The 20625-nt window shown below is 48.1% G+C and overlaps 8 protein-coding genes across 8 annotated transcripts; 4 read left to right on the forward strand and 4 right to left on the reverse strand.

Annotated features, from left to right (window-relative positions):
• Positions 1-1309: 1309 nt before the first annotated feature.
• DFJ58DRAFT_767328 (uncharacterized protein) lies at positions 1310-2298 on the reverse strand. The gene is made up of 3 exons (XM_041388855.1): positions 2230-2298; positions 1934-2167; positions 1310-1877 (listed from the first exon to the last, which is right to left on the reverse strand). Exons 1-3 carry the CDS (start codon positions 2230-2232, stop codon positions 1611-1613), a joined length of 504 nt encoding a protein of 167 aa, XP_041248285.1. The 5' UTR covers positions 2233-2298; the 3' UTR covers positions 1310-1610.
• Positions 2299-3120: 822 nt separating this feature from the next.
• Positions 3121-4572, forward strand: DFJ58DRAFT_98782 (uncharacterized protein). The gene is made up of 4 exons (XM_041395665.1): positions 3121-3562; positions 3613-3786; positions 3844-3905; positions 3957-4572. The coding sequence occupies exons 1-4, from the start codon at positions 3464-3466 to the stop codon at positions 4348-4350; spliced, it is 729 nt and encodes a 242-aa protein (XP_041248286.1). The 5' UTR covers positions 3121-3463; the 3' UTR covers positions 4351-4572.
• On the forward strand, positions 4376-5357 carry DFJ58DRAFT_723541 (uncharacterized protein; the record flags this gene model as incomplete). The annotated part of the gene is made up of 2 exons (XM_041385015.1): positions 4376-4666; positions 4860-5357. 2 exons carry the CDS (start codon positions 4376-4378, stop codon positions 5355-5357), a joined length of 789 nt encoding a protein of 262 aa, XP_041248287.1.
• Positions 5358-5458: 101 nt separating this feature from the next.
• Positions 5459-9836, reverse strand: DFJ58DRAFT_698036 (THO complex subunit 1 transcription elongation factor-domain-containing protein; the record flags this gene model as incomplete). Its single annotated transcript, XM_041383518.1, has 12 exons — positions 5459-5888; positions 5942-6085; positions 6139-6181; positions 6229-6478; positions 6532-6791; positions 6856-6910; positions 7381-7542; positions 7592-8078; positions 8129-8613; positions 8660-9414; positions 9466-9559; positions 9612-9836. The coding sequence occupies 12 exons, from the start codon at positions 9834-9836 to the stop codon at positions 5459-5461; spliced, it is 3390 nt and encodes a 1129-aa protein (XP_041248288.1).
• DFJ58DRAFT_742681 (uncharacterized protein) lies at positions 9837-10653 on the forward strand. The gene is made up of 2 exons (XM_041387216.1): positions 9837-10282; positions 10343-10653. The coding sequence occupies exon 1, from the start codon at positions 9904-9906 to the stop codon at positions 10264-10266; it is 363 nt and encodes a 120-aa protein (XP_041248289.1). The 5' UTR covers positions 9837-9903; the 3' UTR covers positions 10267-10282; positions 10343-10653.
• Positions 10654-15737, reverse strand: DFJ58DRAFT_742682 (uncharacterized protein). The gene is made up of 15 exons (XM_041387217.1): positions 14337-15737; positions 14198-14290; positions 14063-14143; positions 13943-14028; positions 13797-13895; positions 13641-13745; positions 13080-13585; positions 12922-13030; positions 12620-12868; positions 12060-12566; positions 11894-12008; positions 11600-11843; positions 11366-11551; positions 10919-11314; positions 10654-10866 (listed from the first exon to the last, which is right to left on the reverse strand). The coding sequence occupies exons 1-15, from the start codon at positions 15566-15568 to the stop codon at positions 10783-10785; spliced, it is 4092 nt and encodes a 1363-aa protein (XP_041248290.1). The 5' UTR covers positions 15569-15737; the 3' UTR covers positions 10654-10782.
• Positions 15738-16132: 395 nt separating this feature from the next.
• On the reverse strand, positions 16133-17659 carry DFJ58DRAFT_98893 (uncharacterized protein). The gene is made up of 7 exons (XM_041395666.1): positions 17438-17659; positions 17160-17392; positions 16842-17104; positions 16743-16788; positions 16410-16687; positions 16262-16362; positions 16133-16206 (listed from the first exon to the last, which is right to left on the reverse strand). Exons 1-7 carry the CDS (start codon positions 17474-17476, stop codon positions 16192-16194), a joined length of 975 nt encoding a protein of 324 aa, XP_041248291.1. The 5' UTR covers positions 17477-17659; the 3' UTR covers positions 16133-16191.
• A 422-nt stretch (positions 17660-18081) lies between these two features.
• On the forward strand, positions 18082-20345 carry DFJ58DRAFT_858848 (mitogen activated protein kinase; the record flags this gene model as incomplete). Its single annotated transcript, XM_041393982.1, has 13 exons — positions 18082-18123; positions 18182-18221; positions 18281-18299; positions 18348-18477; positions 18539-18582; positions 18633-18732; positions 18782-18829; positions 18883-18924; positions 18981-19167; positions 19223-19302; positions 19368-19446; positions 19503-19703; positions 19764-20345. 13 exons carry the CDS (start codon positions 18082-18084, stop codon positions 19862-19864), a joined length of 1113 nt encoding a protein of 370 aa, XP_041248292.1. The 3' UTR covers positions 19865-20345.
• Positions 20346-20625: the final 280 nt, after the last annotated feature.

Below are 20625 nucleotides of genomic sequence, written 5' to 3' on the forward strand. Positions count from 1 at the left end.
TGCTGTCTATCTTCGTTTCATTAGTCACCTATATACTTATATGCATACGCGGTATTTTTTTGTAATCTTTGCACTTCGGTGGGCACACAATTCACTCAGTTTACTCCGAGTCTCCGACATCTTGCCGACAATAAATTTCACATAGAAGTCACGAGCTACCCAATTTGGATGTCTTTGAACCGTTGACTTTCGGTTGTTGCTATCTCAATTCTCACCACATTTCCACGTCTACTAGTGCTGGCCCCGGAATATACTACTGTCATGACAGTGTACCGGGCATGCGAGATAGCGTATAAATAGTTTGGGACCCACTTACAGGTAACATCATACTTGTGTAAATCATCTCGGAAGTGGTGCACCTCCGGTTATCCTATTATATTGCAGCGGAACTCGACTTGGAGCGTCAGTGATATGGCACAAACCATGAAAAAGATGATGAGGTAATAGCTGTCCAATGGCATCTCCGTATCTTCATCCACACGCAATCCATCATGCTCCGAGTCGCACAATTTGATGGAGCCGATCTGAATCTTCACTGAAAATAAAACATGTATTCGGTTCCAACAATAAAGCCGTAAGATACTGCTCAGCCTTACAACGTTGGGCAAGGACCATGGAATCTTCCGCTCGGGTAGCAGTATTTTTCATCATGACAACAAAGTCTATAGGATTGTCAACACAGATATAATTAATCTGAGCACATACCCTACACCCGATTTCTGAAGGCAAGGACGAAAGTCGGGAGTACGACAAAATCAATCCAATCACGTACTTTGAAATACCGTTAAACGAGTGAGCTAATTGGTCCACATCGCGCGACAAGAACGGAAAAATCAGTCGACAATAGCTTGGGGATGAGTCCAACCGTCACTGCTAACAAGCGTACGATATTACACGCCGTGGTCGTCCCAAGACAGATTGCAAATGGAAGATATGAACGAAATGGAGGATTTATTGTCCCAAGAAAGACGCAATAACTGTCGCTTTATCAATAGCAAAAGACATGGCTGCTGCTTGAGAAAAAAAGGTATCAGAATGCTACAATCATAATGCCAAATAAATATCGATCTCTAATTTTGACGAGCACGACCTTAAGACGCAAGCTACTTACCATAATTGGTAGCGGGAATGAGATAAACTGGTTGGCGAAATAAACTGTTATTGAGATCACCTGGGAGATACTACTGGCCAGTGGCAGCCGAGCCACGGAAAGACTCGGGACGATACCATGCCTTCAAAGTTCAAGTTGATCAGGGTAAGATGTCACGGTAATGAACGAAGTATTGCACTGTGACCAATTCGCTCCCATGCCACCGCGTCATGCAGCGCCAACGTTCAGAATCTCATTGAGCTTCATAATAAAATGAAATTGCGGACGTGTCTTCCTGAAAATGGTGTGGTAGCAGACTGGTGTGCTGGCGCCATGGCATATATATTATTTTGATCTTTTCAGGCTTTCAACTCAGCCCTAGACCTGAAACTTCAAAATCAGAGTCAGAGACACAATCGCATATACTTCAAACGCCGTAATATCGTGCTCAATGTTACAATTTAATGGACGTACGACACCTTCGTCTGCATAAACTTCCCCGCTGCTCAATTCAATCGCGCTATGCCGTTCTCAAAATAATGTGCACACCGCTGTCTGTGCTGATGATATCGCTGAACTCTCCGACCTGCAGAGCAAACGCGGCGTCTTCAAAGGGCTTTTGCATCTGACCCTTCGAAAATGGTCCGAGGTTTCCCTTCTGGGAATGCGATGAACAATCGGAATGGATACTCGCCAGTTCTTCGAACTTCTCGCGCGAGTTGCCAACCTGGGCCTGATATTCTCGGAGAATGTCGATAGCCTCTTCCTTAGTGCGTGTAATATTTGTCTAGGAGCATACATCGTTAACATGTGTCCCTTTCCGAAAGGCAGATGTATGCACACCTCCTTCCAACTCGATGGCCGCCGACTGTCTTTGTGCTTTATCAACAAATGACTCGCTGTGATCGTCCCAGCACCTCCGCTGCTACCGGCACTCAGGTGCTTTGAGCCGGGAAGAGACTTGATCTGATCCTCCGATAGCTCTGAGGGGGCATCCCAGCTTGATTGCTTACTGACAGCATTAAAGTAGTACGGTATGCCCTTCGAGTTAGACATGCGAATTTCCCAGCCCGACGACTGGGTGGGGAGTGATGTGAGGCAAAATCGTGATTGAATGTGGTAACCTGCGTATTACTTACCATTGCGAGATTTATCTGGTGTGAGGAGGATGTGGTTTTCTTTGTGCTCGTGGTTTATGCTTGGAGCCGAGCTCATTTCCAGATTACGTAATACACCATTTTAGGATTAGAGAGAATTTCTGTATTTGTAATATGTATACAACAAAGTAGGACACGGTGCCCTATAGGCTAGATGAATATAGGGACACCTGTAGGTTATGGTACGAATAGCCGAGGAGTCTGCATTTTGGCGCGCGAATCGTTGAGCTTGTCCGGCGTCCAAGCTGGGTACAATATTAATATGGTACACTCCTTCCTCCTACACCCCCTCCCCCTCTGCTTATTTCCTCCTCTTCTATCCTCTCTTATCCCCCTCCTCTTTCCTCAGAGTCCCTCTCTCATCTTAGTATGGTGACCTTCTTGAAACCATCAGAATGAAATTCATTAGTGCCTCTATCCCCTTCTCCCTAGTACGTACCCAGGGTCTCGTTGAGTATGACATTGTGAGATACTTCGCGCAAGACCTGAGATAGTGACCAGTGATGTGTGACCTGTTGCCACTCTGAAATTGTTCGGTTCCTACAGCAACTATGAGCATTACCTCAGTTACAGCAGAGATGATGACCTCATGCAAGCAAGCAAGGACCTCACACAATGATAAGTCTGTTGATATTTTCACTCTTTTTTCTAGTAGGTACAAAATATTATAGCTAGTATGCACTCCCTCTTATGCATTGGTAGTATATATTGCGGTCCAGTATGTTATATTGGATGTATTCTAGTTATTGATGATATATGCCACTACACAGGGAGCCGGGCCCAGGCTGATATTGTGAAACTACCAAATTAGGATATGTTTGGGCGGTAGTGTTACCGCTTTCGGGCAATGAAAACAATACATGGCCTGTTTGCCTGCAACTTGCAATGTCTCAGCCAATTGAGATCATTTATCGTTCATTGAAATACTAGGGTACTCAGAGGATATTTTGGGCGGTACCTAATGCTGGTGTTGGGTATTTTCCAGAGACTCTGGTGCTATTCATCAACAGAGCCAACGAGGTTTCCGAGGTCTTTTCATTACGTTCTTACGTTACATTGCTTCACCGCCACAGCCTTGGTTGGATGGTGGTGGAGTGGTAACAGGGCACTGCGCATTGACACTCCACTTGAGAGGCTGTACTAATATTAATACAGGGTGAAATTTAGGCGCGGGTGGAGTTGTAACCTTGGTCTCGGTCTCGGCTGCAGTCATCGAATGACCGGAGGGACTGATTGTGAGCCTTTTGGGCCTCACCCTCTTGTCGATGACGCACGGATTCTGCAGGGAGTTGGAGTCGGTGATCCCGCCAGAGCGGTGAGCGGGTTTAACTCATTCTCACACAATAGATCCTCAGTCGCACACAGGTGGTAGACTTGGCTATGTCGGAGCTATCTAGATGTATACGACGTCGAGACGACTGGTGGAATTTATTTAAATGTCCAGAAACCCGCGCTCAGTGGGCCGCCGAAGCTCTCGTCGAGCCTGTGGTTGTGCGAGCACCAGGCCACAACCTCAGAGTCTTGCTGACTCCCAATCAGGTTGGTATACTTGCTTGAATTTGCGAAGAGTTAATCATGCAGTCTCGCCTGGAACAGGTTGAATATGTTCTGGAGGAGTTACAGGGCTATGCAAGCCCACGCGACGTTGAGAATAATTGGCAGGCCCTCTTTTCTGGATATCAACAATAGGCATTCTAACATACTAACAGTCAGGTTTCTTGCTTTGAGCGCATCTGGGAGTCTCGAGAGATACTTGACAACTCAGCGCGCGCAAGCCTCAATTGTCAACTCTCTCACTTTCTCGAAACGCTTCCAGACAAACTGGCACGTCGCGAGGGAGACGAGCTAACGCGCCACATTATAGATCCATACCTGCATCCTCTCATTTACGGTCGGACGCTCGCCTACGACTCAGCTGGGGAAGGGTTTCTTCGTCCTGAGCTAGTGCCCAACATTACAGACGCGACCACCACAGGTTTTCTCTCGCAAAAATTCGCATGTTTGCCTTCCGACTTCCTTATCTCTCAGGATGGCACAGCAAAGGCTCTCTCGTACATAAATAACCTCCACCCTTGCCTACTCTGTGCTCTATCGCCACTTTGAGGAGTTGCTTTCGAAATGCGTTCCCATGTTCGAGCACGTCCTCACGGATTTGCATGCGGACAACCCAAACAGAGAACGAACCCAGGGACCCTCTTCGTCAGCGGAGTGGGAAGAGCCGGAGCCTCCAGATTTCTCGCGCGACACCGTGGATTACTCTGCGTTTGAGAGCAAGAAGCGGGAGCGGATCATGCGCCGGTTGATTGTTCCTGATGTCCCGATCACCGGTTACCCAGGTGGGCTTGAAGAGCGCCGAAATATTGTGCAACTCAGGGGGAAGACTCTTCAGGTCATACATGACGTGTATGAGATTTGCATCGTATGATTCGCTTCTCGCACTGCTGCCATTCCCTAAAATCGAGTCCATGTAGAAACCAGACGGCCCTGCCTTCAAGGCTCTAAATGGCGCGTAGAGGGCGTGAAGAACGAACACATCGTCGCTTGTATTCTTTATAATTCGTCAAGTGTATGACATCTCTTGACTTGTTATCCAAAACCTCAACCATTTTTAGGAGAATATTACCCGCAACTCGATTGAATTTCGCATGGCTGTTAAGACACCGCCTGCATTTCTCAGGAGCGGCGACCGGGAGGGTTTACAGGCAAGAAAACCTTGTCACCAGTATATTGGCGCTGTCCCAATTCACCAAGGACTATGCATCGCATATCCTAATATTTATCAATATCACATCACACCATTCTCATTGGTCGATCCGTCAAAGGAGGGGCACCAACGCATCATTGGGCTGTACTTGGTTGATCCAAGCATTGCACCGCTGGCGTCCACGCAGAGAGTCCCACCCCAACAGAAGGCGTGGACGAGGTTAGGTCTTGAAAAGGGGACTCGTGGAATCTTTGCAGTGGAGCTCATTGATAAAGTGCTTGATGAGGTGGACGGAGTCATGGATATGGATGAAGCAGTGAAATATAGGGAAAGGATGGTAAAAGAACGAACTAGATTGTCGGTGCTGAATGATGTTCAGCGCTTCAACATCCAATGCAACAGCTGATTGTCAGGTAAGCTACAACGACAGGTATTCTAATAAGTTCGTTCTTGATCTTCTATATATCCGTGATTAGAAGTGTGTAGATAGGATCTTGTACCACTAAATTACTGTTGGGTATACCCTTGAGGGTTCATCGACTGCCAGTTCCATAAATCTCGGCACATAACCTCGAGAGGCTGCGGTGCCTTGAAACCCAGCTCCCTTTCAGCTAGCGCAGGATCCGCAGTAAGATCAGGAACATCGCCACGGCTGTTGAGAATAGGTAAACAAGGCATAATTACCATAGGCGAGGAATAAACTTGCCGTCTTCCAATGACCTCATATTTGAAATCGAACCCTGTAGCCTTGCGCATCGCCTCAACAATTTGAAGGACACTCATGCCCTTTCCTTTCCCTAAATTGTATGCCTTGTAGCGCGCATCATCGGGGCAATTATTGAAAATAGTAGATTCAGGCGCAAGTGCGTCGAGAGCGAGCAAGTGTCCGGAGGCCAAATCAAGCACGTGGAGGTAGTCTCGGACGCAGGTACCATCCCTGCAATCTTACATGAACCCTGAACATAAGCAGGCTGTATTGAACAGACTCACGGAGTGGGGTAATCATTTCCGAACACTTTCAGAGTAGCATCGTCTACACGTCCAATGGCCATATGTGCTAGCAAAGGCAACAAGTTCCCTGGGCGACCACGGGGGTCCTCGCCTATCAACCCCGAGGGATGCGCGCCTGCAGGACTGTACGCAAGTCAGCATCGGCACATATCAACAGACAGAAGGAAGGTATTCACTTGAAGTAGCGAAGCGAGATGGCACACCATCTATTCGGTTCAGCTGAAAGGATATGTTGGTGAGGCTCAGGTACAGTAAGGGACGCCTACCGTGGCACAAATCATCGATAATCATCTCAGACATGACTTTTGTCTTGCCGTAAGGGCTGTCTGCTTTGAGACGCGTCGTTTCGGGAATTGGGATCACAGGGGGCGTTCCGTAGACAGTAGCAGAAGATGAATAGACAATGCGAGTGCAGTCAAAGTCAGACATGGTCTGCAGCAGCGACACCGTAGCAGCAACGTTGTTTGCGTAATATGTCAAAGGAATCTCAACAGACTCGCCGACCGCTTTGTACGCCTGAAAAATTTCATTTGGAACAATCCAACCTGCATGAAAAAACCAGTACTGACAGCAATGTGAATGACACCCCATATTCCACCCTTGTCATAGCGTCCAAAGATCCCCTTTATTTGCTCCGGGCTAGTCAAGTCGCACTGAAATGCATCAATTTCTGTGCTCTCCTTCTCTGCCTCCGACGGGTTTTCGGGAAGCGTGTCTCGCGCAATTTGGGCTACACGAGTGAGCGACGCAGGGAATGAGTTATGGTAGTTGTCGACAGAGATGACTTTGTATCTTCTCGTTTGTTGTAGAGCGTAAATTACATGTGAGCCTGAATAATCGATAAAACTTCAGTCAAAACGCAAGCTGAACAGGTCGTCCCCTGAGGTAATTACCGATGTAGCCAGCTCCGCCAGTCACCAGGACACGCTGTAATGACAAAATGTGAGCCTATCCGAAGTATGAGGCGTGCAGTTTGAGTACGCACTCGCAAACCGGTGGATGTGGACATCGTCGAAGGTTGAAGAGAGTAGAATTTACGGAATGTTGGCAACCGACTTGCAATGTGAATTCATCCCGAAGACCCCGCCGCGATCACGAGTGACTATTACTGCGCCTCGGCAAGCACTGGATAGACTTTTCTTAGTGCAGAGTCATGGGCTAAATACGACATGGAAAAAAATATAGTAGGTACTGAGAAAGCCCTTGACAATTAAATAGCACAATCGAGCCTTGCATGCATCCTCCCGATTCGAACTGCGAAGCGAATTCCGAAATTTCGAATTGTCTTTAGAACATCACCGATCTTCCATCTTCACATCCCCTTCAGCATCCAATGGAATCCCTGTAGCCCCCGTGGCATCACCCGCCTTGTTGGCTTTGCGGTCTTCGTGTCCTTGCGTAGACGACAAGGTAGGTACCATCTCCTCGGCCTTCTGCGTCTTTTGATTCTTATCTCGTTCCTTCTCTACCTCTATCTCATTGGCAAGTAAAACAACGTCTCCCGTACCGATCTTGCCAAAATGCTGCAGATATTGATCTCGTGCTGTACGCAATGCAAGCCATGACCAGCGTTGTCTGTTCTGTTCAAACATATCAGCGAGATCATGGAAGAATGACTGTATTTTGTACCTCTTCATATCGAGCTATCTGGTCATCAGTAAGAGAAGCGGCGGGTAGTGGAGCAGTGATAGAGGAAGTTTCTGGGGCTGAGGCTGCAGCTGGAGTCGGAGTTGGTGTGGGTGCTGCTATCGTCGAGGGCGGTGGTGCGAGAGTGATTGGAGGGCGAGCAGGACTTGATGCGCCTGTTTCTAGGAATGACTTTACTGGAGATGAACAAGGTTTTGGGGGTAGGGATGGATGCAAGGGCGAGCTGGAGACACTGGGTGCCGATAACAAAGCAGAGAACGAAGCTGCTGGCGGCTCCACTTTGGGTGGCTCTGCTAGTGTCGATGCAGGAGCTGGTGTCTCTTGCCGTGCAGTGGACTCTTGCAAAGCAACTGCCTTGGCTCGCGCCTGAGCTAAGCGTTCGGCATTCTTCATAAGTTGCTTTCTGCGCATGTCAATGCGAGCATCTTCTTGCTTGACTTTCTTCACAAAATCCTTAACGTCACCCGGTCTGCCCGGTCGGTCAGCATCAAGTCATTGAATAGATGTAAAATCCTTAACTGGAAGGGATTCTGCAGGTCGGACAAATCCCTGTACCCCATCTCCCATATCTCAGTCAGCGACTCAGATCCTAGGTTCCACTTCCATGGCTCAGGGCCCTCCTTTCTCTTCAACCGAACTTCCCTCGTGGCCTCCTCCATCCCTACCTTTCTGCCACCCACTTCAGCTGACCATGGCTCCCTATCAAAAGGTGCGCAAAGGTCATTCTTCCACTTCACCCAGTTTTTTTCCCGGTCAAGAATAACATTCACAGTGTCGGTGAATGTAGGACCGTTTGGAGCGGTGGACCGCAGCTCCGCGGACGCCTTTGTGATGGTGTCATGGACCCACTGCGCATCTGCAGATTCAAGCGTAAAGTCCATTTGGAGAGATCGGTTCCTGGGCGTGGACCACACGGTCTTTGCGACTTTGGTGAATGACAACAGATGGTGAAGGAGGATGAGGAGTTGGAACAGGACTTGTCGGCGAAAATGGGTATCCGCAATCTACGAAATTTCAGTGACTTGCATGTTCAAGAAAGCGGATAGATACCTCTAGATTAAGAAGGTCTGAACTTGTCAAGAACTTTGCGAAGAAGTATTCGCTATTATTGCTTGCTTCACCCAACTCTGGTTCTCGTTTGCGTTTTAGGTTGCTGTTTACACCACTGGTGCCTCTATTGCCCATCATGGCGCGCTCCTTCGTGGTCGCCTCCTTGATGACGGGTAGAACTTTATCCACCGCATCCTTAAATTCTCCGAATGTATTGGGGAAGGCAAATAATGGGGGTCGGGAGAAAGGTAGCTGCAGGGACCAGAACGTCGTGTAGAAACCTGAGAATGACATGAGCCACAGAACATCACGACAGAGCTCCGACCTACCGTCCTTGTCTTTGGAATCTGCAGATTCCTTCTTTCCACCGTCTACCTCCATTTTTTGGCTGTCTTCAGGGCCCTTGACTGTCTCCATATGTTCCCATTTCTCAATGTCCTTGACACCTTCCCACATAGGCCCATACTCTCCTCGCAAATTGACACCACTTCTTTCACCCAGAGGGAAAACGCCACTCAGAAAGGTCAATATACGACCGCAAAATATCGTCGTAGAGCCCATTTTTGAGAGTCGACGCAGAAGATCATTGAGAGTGCGCAGTAGTATGAGCGCCTTGCCCTTCTGTGGGACCATGTCCTTGGTGAGTCGAGAAGCACTTGACTCGATCCAAGAGAATATTTGTGAGCAAGACGTGATAGTCTGTGTCTCGAGAAGATCCTGAAGGACAGTAAAAGGGAAGGTTGTCTCGCATACATCTGTTATGAAGTGAGCACTTCGTATACAAACTGTAGTCAGAGACCACTAACCGTGTTCGGTGAATGTCAGCACCAAGTCGAGTCTGTCGCGGAGACCATCATAGTACAAGGTGCTGTCGCACTTCAATGCACTACCCTCAGTTACCTGCAAAAAGCATTGGTCACGAACAATGAAAACTAAGAAAGCGAGCACGTACCGCTAAGGTGAATACCTCATTCTTAAGGAGGAACTCCCATTGACTTTTGACGTTGTCTGCAGAGGACTTGTCTTGGAACTTCTCGACCTCTTTTCCTACTAGTTCATGCAACAATTTCTGATCGAATGGACGTTGGGGGAAAGATTCGAGCAACAACTGAACACTCTGCGTTTGTGAGCTCATCGAGGTCGTTATAATCAAAGTTCGTGCCGAGATGCCGTTCATCAGCGTGTCAGCAGTCTTTAACTTAGACTATTCTGTCACGTCGCTTCAAAGATTGTTCAGCATCATTATGTCCAACAACAACACCGCCGACACTGGAACTAACGGTCATTCAAACAATAGACTAGACAGCGGTCTTGAGGCAGACATCGCTCATTTGAACACTCTTCTGTTAAACGGCTCATTGGACGGTGGTCATGAAACAGAAGACCTGATGGAAATCCTGGCACGTCTGGATAGTGCTGATGGTGTGGCCAAGGGCATTGAAGGGAAATTGGAAGGGATATTGGGAACCTTGGATAATCTTTTGACATCCCTCGAGACCCGTGATGAGGCGAGCATTGCAGAGAAGACGATATCAGTAGAGGCAGAGCGAGTCACCGTCTCATCAACAGAGAGCAAGACTATCGGCGGGCCTGCCCTCTCGCGCTAGCCAGATGGTCTCTGCAGTGAGTGGTAATACAGTTCATTGAATATATGTCCTTGATACCGTTCTGTGCTTGTCGCAGTCGTTCACAACGTGCCCCAAATAATCACAACCGACCTTACAGCAAGTTTTTCAAACATGCCCATCATTAGTTGTGTATCCGAATCACTCTCCAGATGCCTACTTAATCTCGGGAAAGATGTTGTTTGACCCATGCGGGGATTGAGCACGGGGTCTCAGTCCTCAGAGTAGTACTCATGTCAGGCCCTGTCTTCAACTGCTATAACTGTTGTAGGGTGCCCCTGACATGAGTACCGTCAGACTCTTCAAATCTCTATAACGCATAGTGTGTCTGTAGGAAATTCAGGCTGTAGGTTATGGACGAATCCACAAATGACAATTGAAAGTTTGAAATGTCCTTACGTAAGTTAACATACACTATCGCGGTGTGTTCAAATCCTCCGAGGATTAGAGGGACACAGCTAGAGCATGAAAGGAATCATAGGATATCAACATTACAGATCATGTATCAATATCCTCTAAAGCCATCGGATCAAAACGATTTACGGTACGAACAATGTCCCGGTCCTTCTTCGCGAAAACAAGCTAGAAAGCAGTCAGTCAATCGCATCGAGAATAGCGTCATGCGTATACTCACCAAGTACGGATTTGCAGTGAGCCCTGTGGTGTCAGCCAAGACCTCGTTTTTTGACACCTCCGTAACCTGATGGTCATTGTACTTGAACCAGTTATCAGGCTGTTCCGGTACATGTCGGGAATAGAAGAAGTAGTGTCCAAATGACGGTGATGAGCCACGATGTATGAAGACGGAGGTCAGTTCGTATGCGACCGAGGTATCATCTTTCCAAATATTCTCCAGCTCCTCCTTCAGCTTCGATATCGTGTCTTTGAGTTCGACAATCTCAGCCTCGATCATATCTTGGTCGCTGCTGATGTTCGCGACAAGCTCTTCATCGACATCCGGGAGAATAAGTGTTTCTTGCTTTGACAAGAAATCAAGCGTGTTCTTGAGTGATGCAGGGAAAGGTGCGTGCTGAAGTACTCTATGTGGTTAATTCACAAAAAATACACACAGTAGCCTTACCTTGTCCTGTGTCAGCAAGCGCAGACGTTCACGTTGCGTGTTCAATTCCGCCTGTACTTCCTTCGACCTAGCCCTCTTGCCTGGATCTGCGGTATCAAGGAACCGGTCCATATATATAGTCTCGCCAAACCTGACATAGGCTTGCGATTTGTACGGTTGGAGGGTCTCTCTGTTGAATTGCGCGCGCTATTGACTTGTTTAATACATCGCCGAGCTATCCGGGCAGGCACTTACCTGAAGTTGAATCTGCAGTAATGGCGGTAGATCAACCAGTGTCACCTCCATTCTAGCTTTCTCGCCTTCGTAATCAACGACATCGTCAAAGTATCCACTTAAGCCATCGTAGATATCAAAGCCGTTATCAGCCACATTCACAGGAAGATGCGAGAAAAGGTCTTCTTTCTCGTGTGTCGAAGTTCTGGGATGCCGCTGTGCTGAGACTTGTGTGAGTCTTTGCCGCAATTTCCCATAGAATAGCCTGGTGGATCACAGTTCATGTATGTGCTTGATAGAATTCAAATTACTCGCCTCTTCACAACGCTATTTTGATTGTCCGAGTCGCCCAGCCCATCGAATTTCAGAAGCGCGATCTCGATCTGGAACATGCAATTGTCCATGCATTCAGAGACATCATGCTGCTTTCCTAAAGCCAAGTATTTAGATATGACATCATTCAGAGTACAGTGTACCTCACCAAACATCATAACCGAATCTGACTGAGTGGGCTTGCGTGTAGGTAAGGGAGGAGCCTTCTTCTGCTCCTCAACCTGCGAGTTCTCGTGGTTCACCATTTCCGCATCTGGAACCGAGGATGGCAGCGGCATCGTGCTTGACGAGCTTTCCCCATGCAAGCGAGGAGACTTGGACCCACGAGACGGAGACGGCTGGGATATCATGACATACCCATTCTTCTCTTCCGTGATAGGAGACATGGGTGTGTCAACATCCATGTTCATGCGTTGCTCGTCGCGTGGCCGCTTGCCCAGCACCGAGCCATTTGAGTCAGGTGACCGCACGGGCCCGTCCTCAACAAGCGTCGCATCTGTGTCATTTGAGGAATCAGTACCACCCCTGTCAGCTTCCTCCTCCTCTTCGTCTCTTGATGTTACGAGTGCTAACTTCGCAAGATCGATGGTCGGTGTGACAGCCTGGTTCTCACAGAATTGGAGCTGCCAAAATAAATCGGCCAAATGGCTGACAACTACATTGATGGTAATTTTAGCTTGGGGTATAAGAAGTGGATGACAAACGGACATTTTTTCGATCGCAGTATCTCGCGCCGCGTAATTAACCGTCCGCCAACACGATGCCGTTTCAAATCGTCCTCCGAGTACTTCTCGTCTTCAAGGGCCTTCACATCAATGTTGGCCATGGAGGCGACAGCTTCACGAAGCTCCTTAATCGTGTAGAAGTATTGGAGCAACGAGTTCAAATAACAGGTATTTCCAAGTTGATTCAGACCTCTTGGAAGATCAGCACGTGTTGAAGCTACCATATCTCCAGCTAAGGAGTCTCGGTTAAATAGTATATCAAGATGAACATGGGCAGGTACTTACGATCTTTGCCTTCTTCTAGGAAATGACGCAGCCGACTGCTGTCTCTCACTTCTGCAATTGTTCTCAACGCTTCGCGCCACTTGTCAGATTGATGGGGCTGCTCCTCGACCTATTGATGTTCATCAGAACCGCGAATAAGGCCACGCAGCCTCGCATACCCGCATCACGAACACCGTCAACACGAGCTCATCATCCACATCCGCGGAAACCTCTAATACCGAGTATGCACGTGAAGGGTCCATCTGGTTCTTCGATGACTCAGAAAACAGCTTCATAAGCTTCTTACTACCCCTCGACTGTGCAATGATTCTGAATGCATCGTTCGCGTCGCGTTGGAGCTGTGTGCAGTCCTTCGCGTCACGCCAGGCATTTCTGATGGCCGTCCGCCATGCTTCCGCAAGAAAGTCGTCCTCAATGTCATCTTCAAGCTCCAAGCGTAGCGCGCCATCCTTGCCAAATCCGAGAACTGCGGCAGCATTTTGCAGGTCCTCTTCCGTGAATCGCCCACGAGAGCGCTCTTCAAAAACTAGGGTCTGCAATTCCTGAGACGGAACGCCACCGAGAGATTGGATTGCGGCGATGATTGCGTAGAAATGGGTGAAGTAGAGTATTGTATTGGCAGGGTCACAACGGCATTGAGCCAAATAGGCGAAGATGAGGATATCTAAGCACCATTAACACCGAGCGGATCTAAACAAGGGGACTGTTCAACTGCTTACCCGGAGAAAATGTTGTGGGGGTTATTCCTAACGTCTTCCACGTCTGAAGCAGAGGTACATACTCCGCCAATGAACCTAACGGATACGACAAGGTCGATCTCGAGACTGTACAAATAGCTTAGGTCTGCCTTCCGACACAGCAAAACTTAGCCTTACTCTGATCAGGGTGTGCACCGATAGCCTGCTGGTACATCTCTCGGGCACCGTCGACTTTGACGTGCAAAGGGTGGGGCGTATAGTGCTTGAGCCCAGATGCTGCGCTTCATGAGTGAGTGATACAGGAATTCAACAGTATTTCTTACCGAAGCGACGTTGGTATTCTACGAGATACGCATTCGTCTCGACCCAGAAACGCAGAAGCTTCATACGTGCCTCCTGACCTTCTGGACTGTTGGGCTCAGTATTCGGGGGGTGACAAAAACTCGTCTGTCCTCTCCTCAGGCGTGCCTGGAGCTTCGGTGCGTGTAATGAGCTCGAACCCAAGTTGCTTGAAGATATAGTTCCTGCAAATGAATTCATCAGCTGCATTGAATAACAGCAAAATGAAAGCTCCTGACGTAGTTGAGGACCACCCGATCTTGTTCTGAAACGTTTTCCCGGAAACGGGGAGCTGACCATTCTTGCCTTTCCATAATTTGTTTTCAATAATTCTGTAAAGAGATGAAATACCATCATGAAGTGAATTGATGGACGTACGTGATCAGTGTCTCCCACCCACTGACAACAGACTCGTCAGGCTGCCTCCCGATGGGAGGGTGTTCATGCCTATACCTGGTAAAATCCTCCACGTATTTAAGAGCAATAACACCGGGCATAACTTCTGACGCAATGCAATAGACGGAGCACTGACAGCAGACATAAAGATCAAGCAGTTCGCCCTCTACATGTCCCTCGGGCAGGTCTTCGTTCATCTTGACATCTAATTCCTTGAGCGCATAGCCATCGAGATTGGCAGAAGTGATTTTCCGACGCTTCTGCTTTCTCTGCGCAGCGACTTCCCAGGGGGCACGATGGAATGCTGGATTGAGCTGGCCCGAATCAACAGCCTTTGGGTAGAAGTGAAAGTGATGTGTTTTCTTGGACTTATCGAAAGAGTTGTCAGCGCAAGTAACGGTGCGTTTACGACGGTCTTGGTCAGGGAGGGGTGGGTGCTGTTTGGGGTCGAATGATTTTGCAAAGGGAGGGATAATAGCGGATGTCTTCCACTGGAGGAACACCCAACCATGGTGTCGTTTGCAGTAGTATGTATTGGCGTGAGGAACAGCGCGAAGGATTTCATCATGGCTGGGGGGGATGAAAGGGGATACATCCCCAGTCGGCCTGATGTCAGGTGCGGTAACACTCACCGAGAACAATGAATGTTCAGGGTTGTGCAACGATTCAGCAACGAAAGGTGGTAGTAGTCCCGGCCCTGGACGGTTTCTCGTTCCCCGCAGTTCTGCATCCCACCAGTTCGTCTCCTCCTCCTGGTCCCGCGCATCAAGATCCATGACCTTTTGTGACGAACCACCGGCCCATGAATTATCCCACGGCATCGGTTCATTCCAAGCATCGTTTTTGCCCCAGTTATCTTCGGCCCACCTGTGCTCAGCAGTCGGCCAGTTGTGATGGTCGTCGGCTGGGATGAGCGCAGGGACCTGATCAGTACCGATTGTATCCTCTGAGACGAGCTGAGGCTCGCGAAATACAGTGTCATAGGTTGGCGGGGGTTCGATGTTGACCTTTGTGTAGGCCGATCCTGCAGAGCTCTTCGGGCGCAGTGGCAATGGTGGAGGTGTGAGCCCTGCGCTCGATTTTGAAGCTGACGCGTAAAAGGTTTCTGGAGGAACTGTCCCGGGGGCTTTGGGAACTTCTGTAACCGGGGGAGTCGGCTGGCGGCGCACGGACTTGCTATTGTTGCTGCTGCTGCTACCATTGTTATTGTCCATACTGCTGCGCGCCGAATGTGATGGTTAAGCCGTCGAGAATCAATTTGTCGAGGAGTAGCTGAGATAAGCTTTGTCGTTGTGCAGGCTAACCAAGACTCGCTCAGATCTGAATCATGCAGATTCAGACGCCCAATTACCTGTTATCTCAGTGACGGGAGATGAAATCGAGTGGACTAAGTACGCGTATGCTTATGTAATACGAGTCCCCATCGTTTGATGGTGTTCAGTAGTTCCCTTTGTAATGTGGATCAGTGCAGAGATATACAATAAAAGGAAGCAGTCGCTCCATTAATATTACTTGATGTAGATGGAGGAGCCTGGATGTAGAGCTTTCATATTCATTCCCTCAGTTTCATGTGATACTTGCCAGCTGGGAAGACTATGGAGCATTAGCGAAGCGATATAGAACGCCGCAGACGATCGTGCATAGGGAATCCATTCTGCCAGCGTGCACGCGATCTGCGGTTGATGGTGATGGTTTTAAAATGACACATTTTCGATTGTGAAAGGTCGAACAGTGTGATTGGAATACGGTTTCGATACCTCTAAGCTCATATTCGATCGCAAGAACGGGTTTTGATTATCGTAGGACTTCTATACAGCATCTACTTGATATCTGCTGCTCAGAATTTGTAAACCTGACGAAGAAGTACTTCAGGGGAATGATAGCTTGTTGGTGGTATGGTCACTTACCTGGTCTCCGGTGTAACCCAGTTCCTTAAGGATACCATTCAGTTCACCCTGGTCCCTGCCATTCTTCTTGCCTGCAATTGAGGCAACCTGTCCAGGAGGACCTATGGGGCATTTAGTAATTGGCGCATTCCAAATGTGTTGTGCATACCGCAGATGAAGACCTTCACTTTCTCGCCTAGTGATGGCGGAGCAATGTGCTGCTTAATAAGGTCAGCGCCAATGAATCCAGTGGGACCCTTCCAGTTAGCATCGCCCTTGTCGAGGACATATACGATATCGAAAGTGTCGGGATACTTTTTCTTCATGGCGTCGAACTCCTCGCGAAGTATGATATCTTGCTCAGTAACATTGGCGTACAAAAGCTTGAACTTCGTCTTGTTCGTCTTGTCTGCAAGAGCATGTTGTAGGACCTGGTAGAGCGGAGCTCTGCGATTGCACATTCAAAGTCAGTGATGTAAGTATGAAAGACTGACATCCTTACATTCCACTTCCACCACCAATGAGGCCGACTTCTTCCAGCTCGTTCACTGAAAGAGGATCAGAATCCGAGCATTCTAAAATATCGAAAACCCATAGTCACTCTTCCAAGGCCATTTTGCAAGAGGACCTTTAATTCTGAGAGAATCTCCAGCCTTGAGAGAGTGAATGTGTTTGGAGACTTTGCCCGTCTCATATTTTTTAATGATAAAAATGAGCTCTCCCTCCAAATCAGACGCTGAAATGGGGGTATACGGGCGATACATAGATTGACCCTTGTCATCCTTATAGTCAGGAGTTTCAATGTAAACACAAGAAGCAACTGGAAGAAGCGAAGCCTCGCCCTTTTCGAGCTCAAGCACAAACCTGAGGGACAAATATGAGTGTGGGGTTGTATGTAAAAAGTAGCCCAAGGTCTCACTTTGAAGTGTTGTGATTGCAAGGCTCTACCCTCTTCAGTTTGAGGTCAATGAATTTCGACGGGTCAAGAGGACTCTTCAGGTCCTTCTTGGCTGTTACTGCCTCCCCCTTGCCAAAGCCCATGTACACATACGTGCCGAGACCAACGAGACCAGCACCACCAAGGTAAAGTCCGAGGTTAGATGATTTCTTGGTACTAGCTTCGGTCGAATAACGTCTACAGCTGCTCGTTGCCTACACACATGAGACTGTGACTAACACGATTTTATAATTGCTCACCACAGAACGGGCCAGCGTCGCTGCTCGAATGAAGGACATTTTGGTGGATGAGATGATCGTGTCTCGGGCAAATTCGGTCTGAGCCTGAGAATCAAATGATTGTCAGACAAGCCCGATAGTTACGACGGACGCCGTTTCGTAAAGCCAGCACAGCTTATGTTCAAGCTGTGTGACTTATTTCTGGCAACAAGCGACGACTGGCCGATTCGAATTCCTTTCCTCGTGTTTACTTCGGATCGATCTGAAGAACCTGATCGCTACTTGTATTCCTGGAAGCCCCCGGTCACTGGCACTTGCAGCAGTCACTGCATCCACTATAATTTGTAACATTAAATCCCTTGACTTTTATTTCTAAGATCAGAAGAGTCCGAGGAGGTCATTCTCCGCAGTGTGGAATTGGGACTCTGGAGAGCTCTAGAGTGCCTAGGGCGTCACGAGACCCCTGGCAGCTGTAGCTTGAAATCAAGTTTCATATCCAATCTTAGATTGAGGTTCGGTGGTCAGCATTGTCATCACTATCTAACATCTTTCCCTCCTCGCCATCATCGAGTCAACAAACGCACTTGTGTAGGCCTTTCTACTGACCGCCAAATCCCTTTTTATCTTTCCATCTACCTCGGGTTAACCCTACGCCAGTCTGTGCCATGTCTTTTGTCAAGCTAAGCATATTTGGCACCTCTTTCGAGGTGTGTTGCCCGTGTGTGTCCTTGAAAATGATTGGTTCACGATTTGCTGATTTCATAGGTAACTACTCGCTATGTCGATCTGCAGCCTGTTGGAATGGGTGAGTATTAACTATCATCCCGATCTGCTCGATGTCTGGACTGACTGAGATGTCTGTAGGGGCATTTGGCCTTGTCTGGTATGTTGCAAGTTCGAGACTGACATATGACGTTCATGGCTGGCGTAGCTCTTCTAAAGATCAACTCACCGGGTCTTCTGTTGCCATCAAGAAGATCATGAAGCCCTTCAGTACCCCAGTTTTGAGCAAGCGAACATACCGTGAGCTCAAGCTCCTCAAGCACATACAACACGAGAATGTACGTCTCAGACGCGCCACCCAGAATTTGCTGCTCACACATCTACTATCCACACACATAGATTATCAGCCTTAGTGATGTGTTCATCTCGCCACTTGAAGATTTGTATGTCCCTGCTCCAAACCCCAAACCCTTAAAGTAGTTGATCATTACAGGTATTTTGTTACCGAACTCCTTGGAACCGACCTCCATCGACTGCTGACGTCGCGACCTCTGGAGAAGCAGTTTGTTCAATACTTTCTATATCAAATTCTGGTACGTGATGATGATGTAACTCTTGGTCCTTCCGTCTGATCTGATCCAGCGTGGACTAAAATATGTCCACTCCGCTGGCGTCGTGCACAGAGACCTCGTGCGTCTTTTGTTCTGTATCTACCCGTGATTATTTTCGAGACAGGCCCACAGAAACCTAGTAATATTCTTGTCAACGAGAACTGTGACCTGAAGGTTCGTCGGTTCATCACAGTGACATGGGATATCCCATGATGTCATTGCTTCTATAGATATGTGACTTCGGATTAGCCCGGATCCAGGACCCCCAAATGACAGGCTATGTCTCGACGCGATATTACCGCGCCCCTGAAATCATGTTAACCTGGCAGAAGTACGATGTTGCGGTCGACATTTGGAGTACAGGCTGCATATTCGCAGAGATGCTCGAAGGCAAACCCTTGTTTCCTGGGAAAGACCGTGAGCATTCACGCACCTTCATTCTCACCCTCTGACATTGTGCCTACGTTTCAAGATGTCAATCAGTTTTCCATAATCACTGAACTACTGGGTACTCCTCCAGATGATGTCATTGAAACTATTGCAAGCGAAAACGTGGGTAGTATCTCTAAGCTATCGGCTGAGCACTCCCATTCTCACGTTAATCGATCGCAATGTAGACTCTCCGCTTTGTGCAAAGTCTGCCCAAACGCGAACGCGTGCCTTTCAGCCAAAAACTCCGAACTACCGATACGGATGGTAAGGCATCATTCCGGCACGGATGGCGTGCATCATGTACTAATGCTCCATCACAGCTTTGGATCTTCTAGAAAAGATGCTGGTTTTCGACCCTCGGAAACGCATAGATGCTGCGGAATCACTTGCTCATGAATATGTGGCGCCATATCATGATCCGACCGATGAGCCCGTAGCTTCTGAGAAATTCGATTGGAGCTTCAATGATGCCGACCTCCCCGTTGACACGTGGAAGGTCATGATGTACAGCGAGATTCTGGGTTAGGGCTTTTCCACATCCAGTTGCCACGATGCTCACGGCGTCTTTGGTGCGTTTCCAGATTTCCATCAAGTTGGGGACACGTCCACATCAGCAAGCGGTATACCCGAAGGTGCACTAGCAGGACCGGATGCACCAGCAGGAACTACACCAGCAAAGTGAATCTCCATATAGTCCCATCTTGTTTTCAGCTGGATGTCTGTTTTAACGTAATCCCTATACGCAAGATCTTTTCTTTTGCTGCTGCATTGCAGGAGTACAGGTTTTTGGAGCGCCCTGGACACGAATCATTCACTACCACTATCTCTTTCAGAATTGATCACTTGTAATGTCTTCAATTTTACATAATAAGCAAGCAGGATTGTATGTACCGATATCTTTTCGAATACACGCGCGGATAGAACTACTCGGAAGTACTCCGGATTTGCGTAGAATTTTTGCAGATCCAATTGAACGTTAACCGCAGTCATTCGGGTGGTTGTTGAATACTACTAGAACAGCCTTGGTTTAGACCAGCATCGTAAGTTTGCAAGATAGACTGAATTAGGAATACATCCTATCAGTGCGTAACACTATACGCGTTGTAGTGGGACACCTTAGTAGGTGTAGGCCGGTGGTGTTGATTAGCGTAGTGAGAGGCAACTTGAAGGAGAGAGGTAGAGGTGTCAGGGGGCTCGGCAAGCCCCGGGGGTTATAGTCGCACATAGACGCATACAGCATGTCAGAGGCGCAGTAGCAGTTATGTAACAACCAGGTTCTCCTTCTCTACTAGAGAGCAGTACCGTTGTCGGCCTGTCCAGTGTGCTCGACCCTTCATGATAAAGCTTCATATATGTGTATACAAATATTATTGTGTGGCATAAGTACCGCATGCATGTGTGCTTGTCGCGATCAATACCAGTACTACTTATCAAATCACTCAG

Source organism: Suillus subalutaceus (assembly GCF_016647625.1).
Source record: "Suillus subalutaceus strain FC151 chromosome Unknown DFJ58scaffold_14, whole genome shotgun sequence".
Lineage (NCBI taxonomy): Eukaryota > Fungi > Basidiomycota > Agaricomycetes > Boletales > Suillaceae > Suillus > Suillus subalutaceus.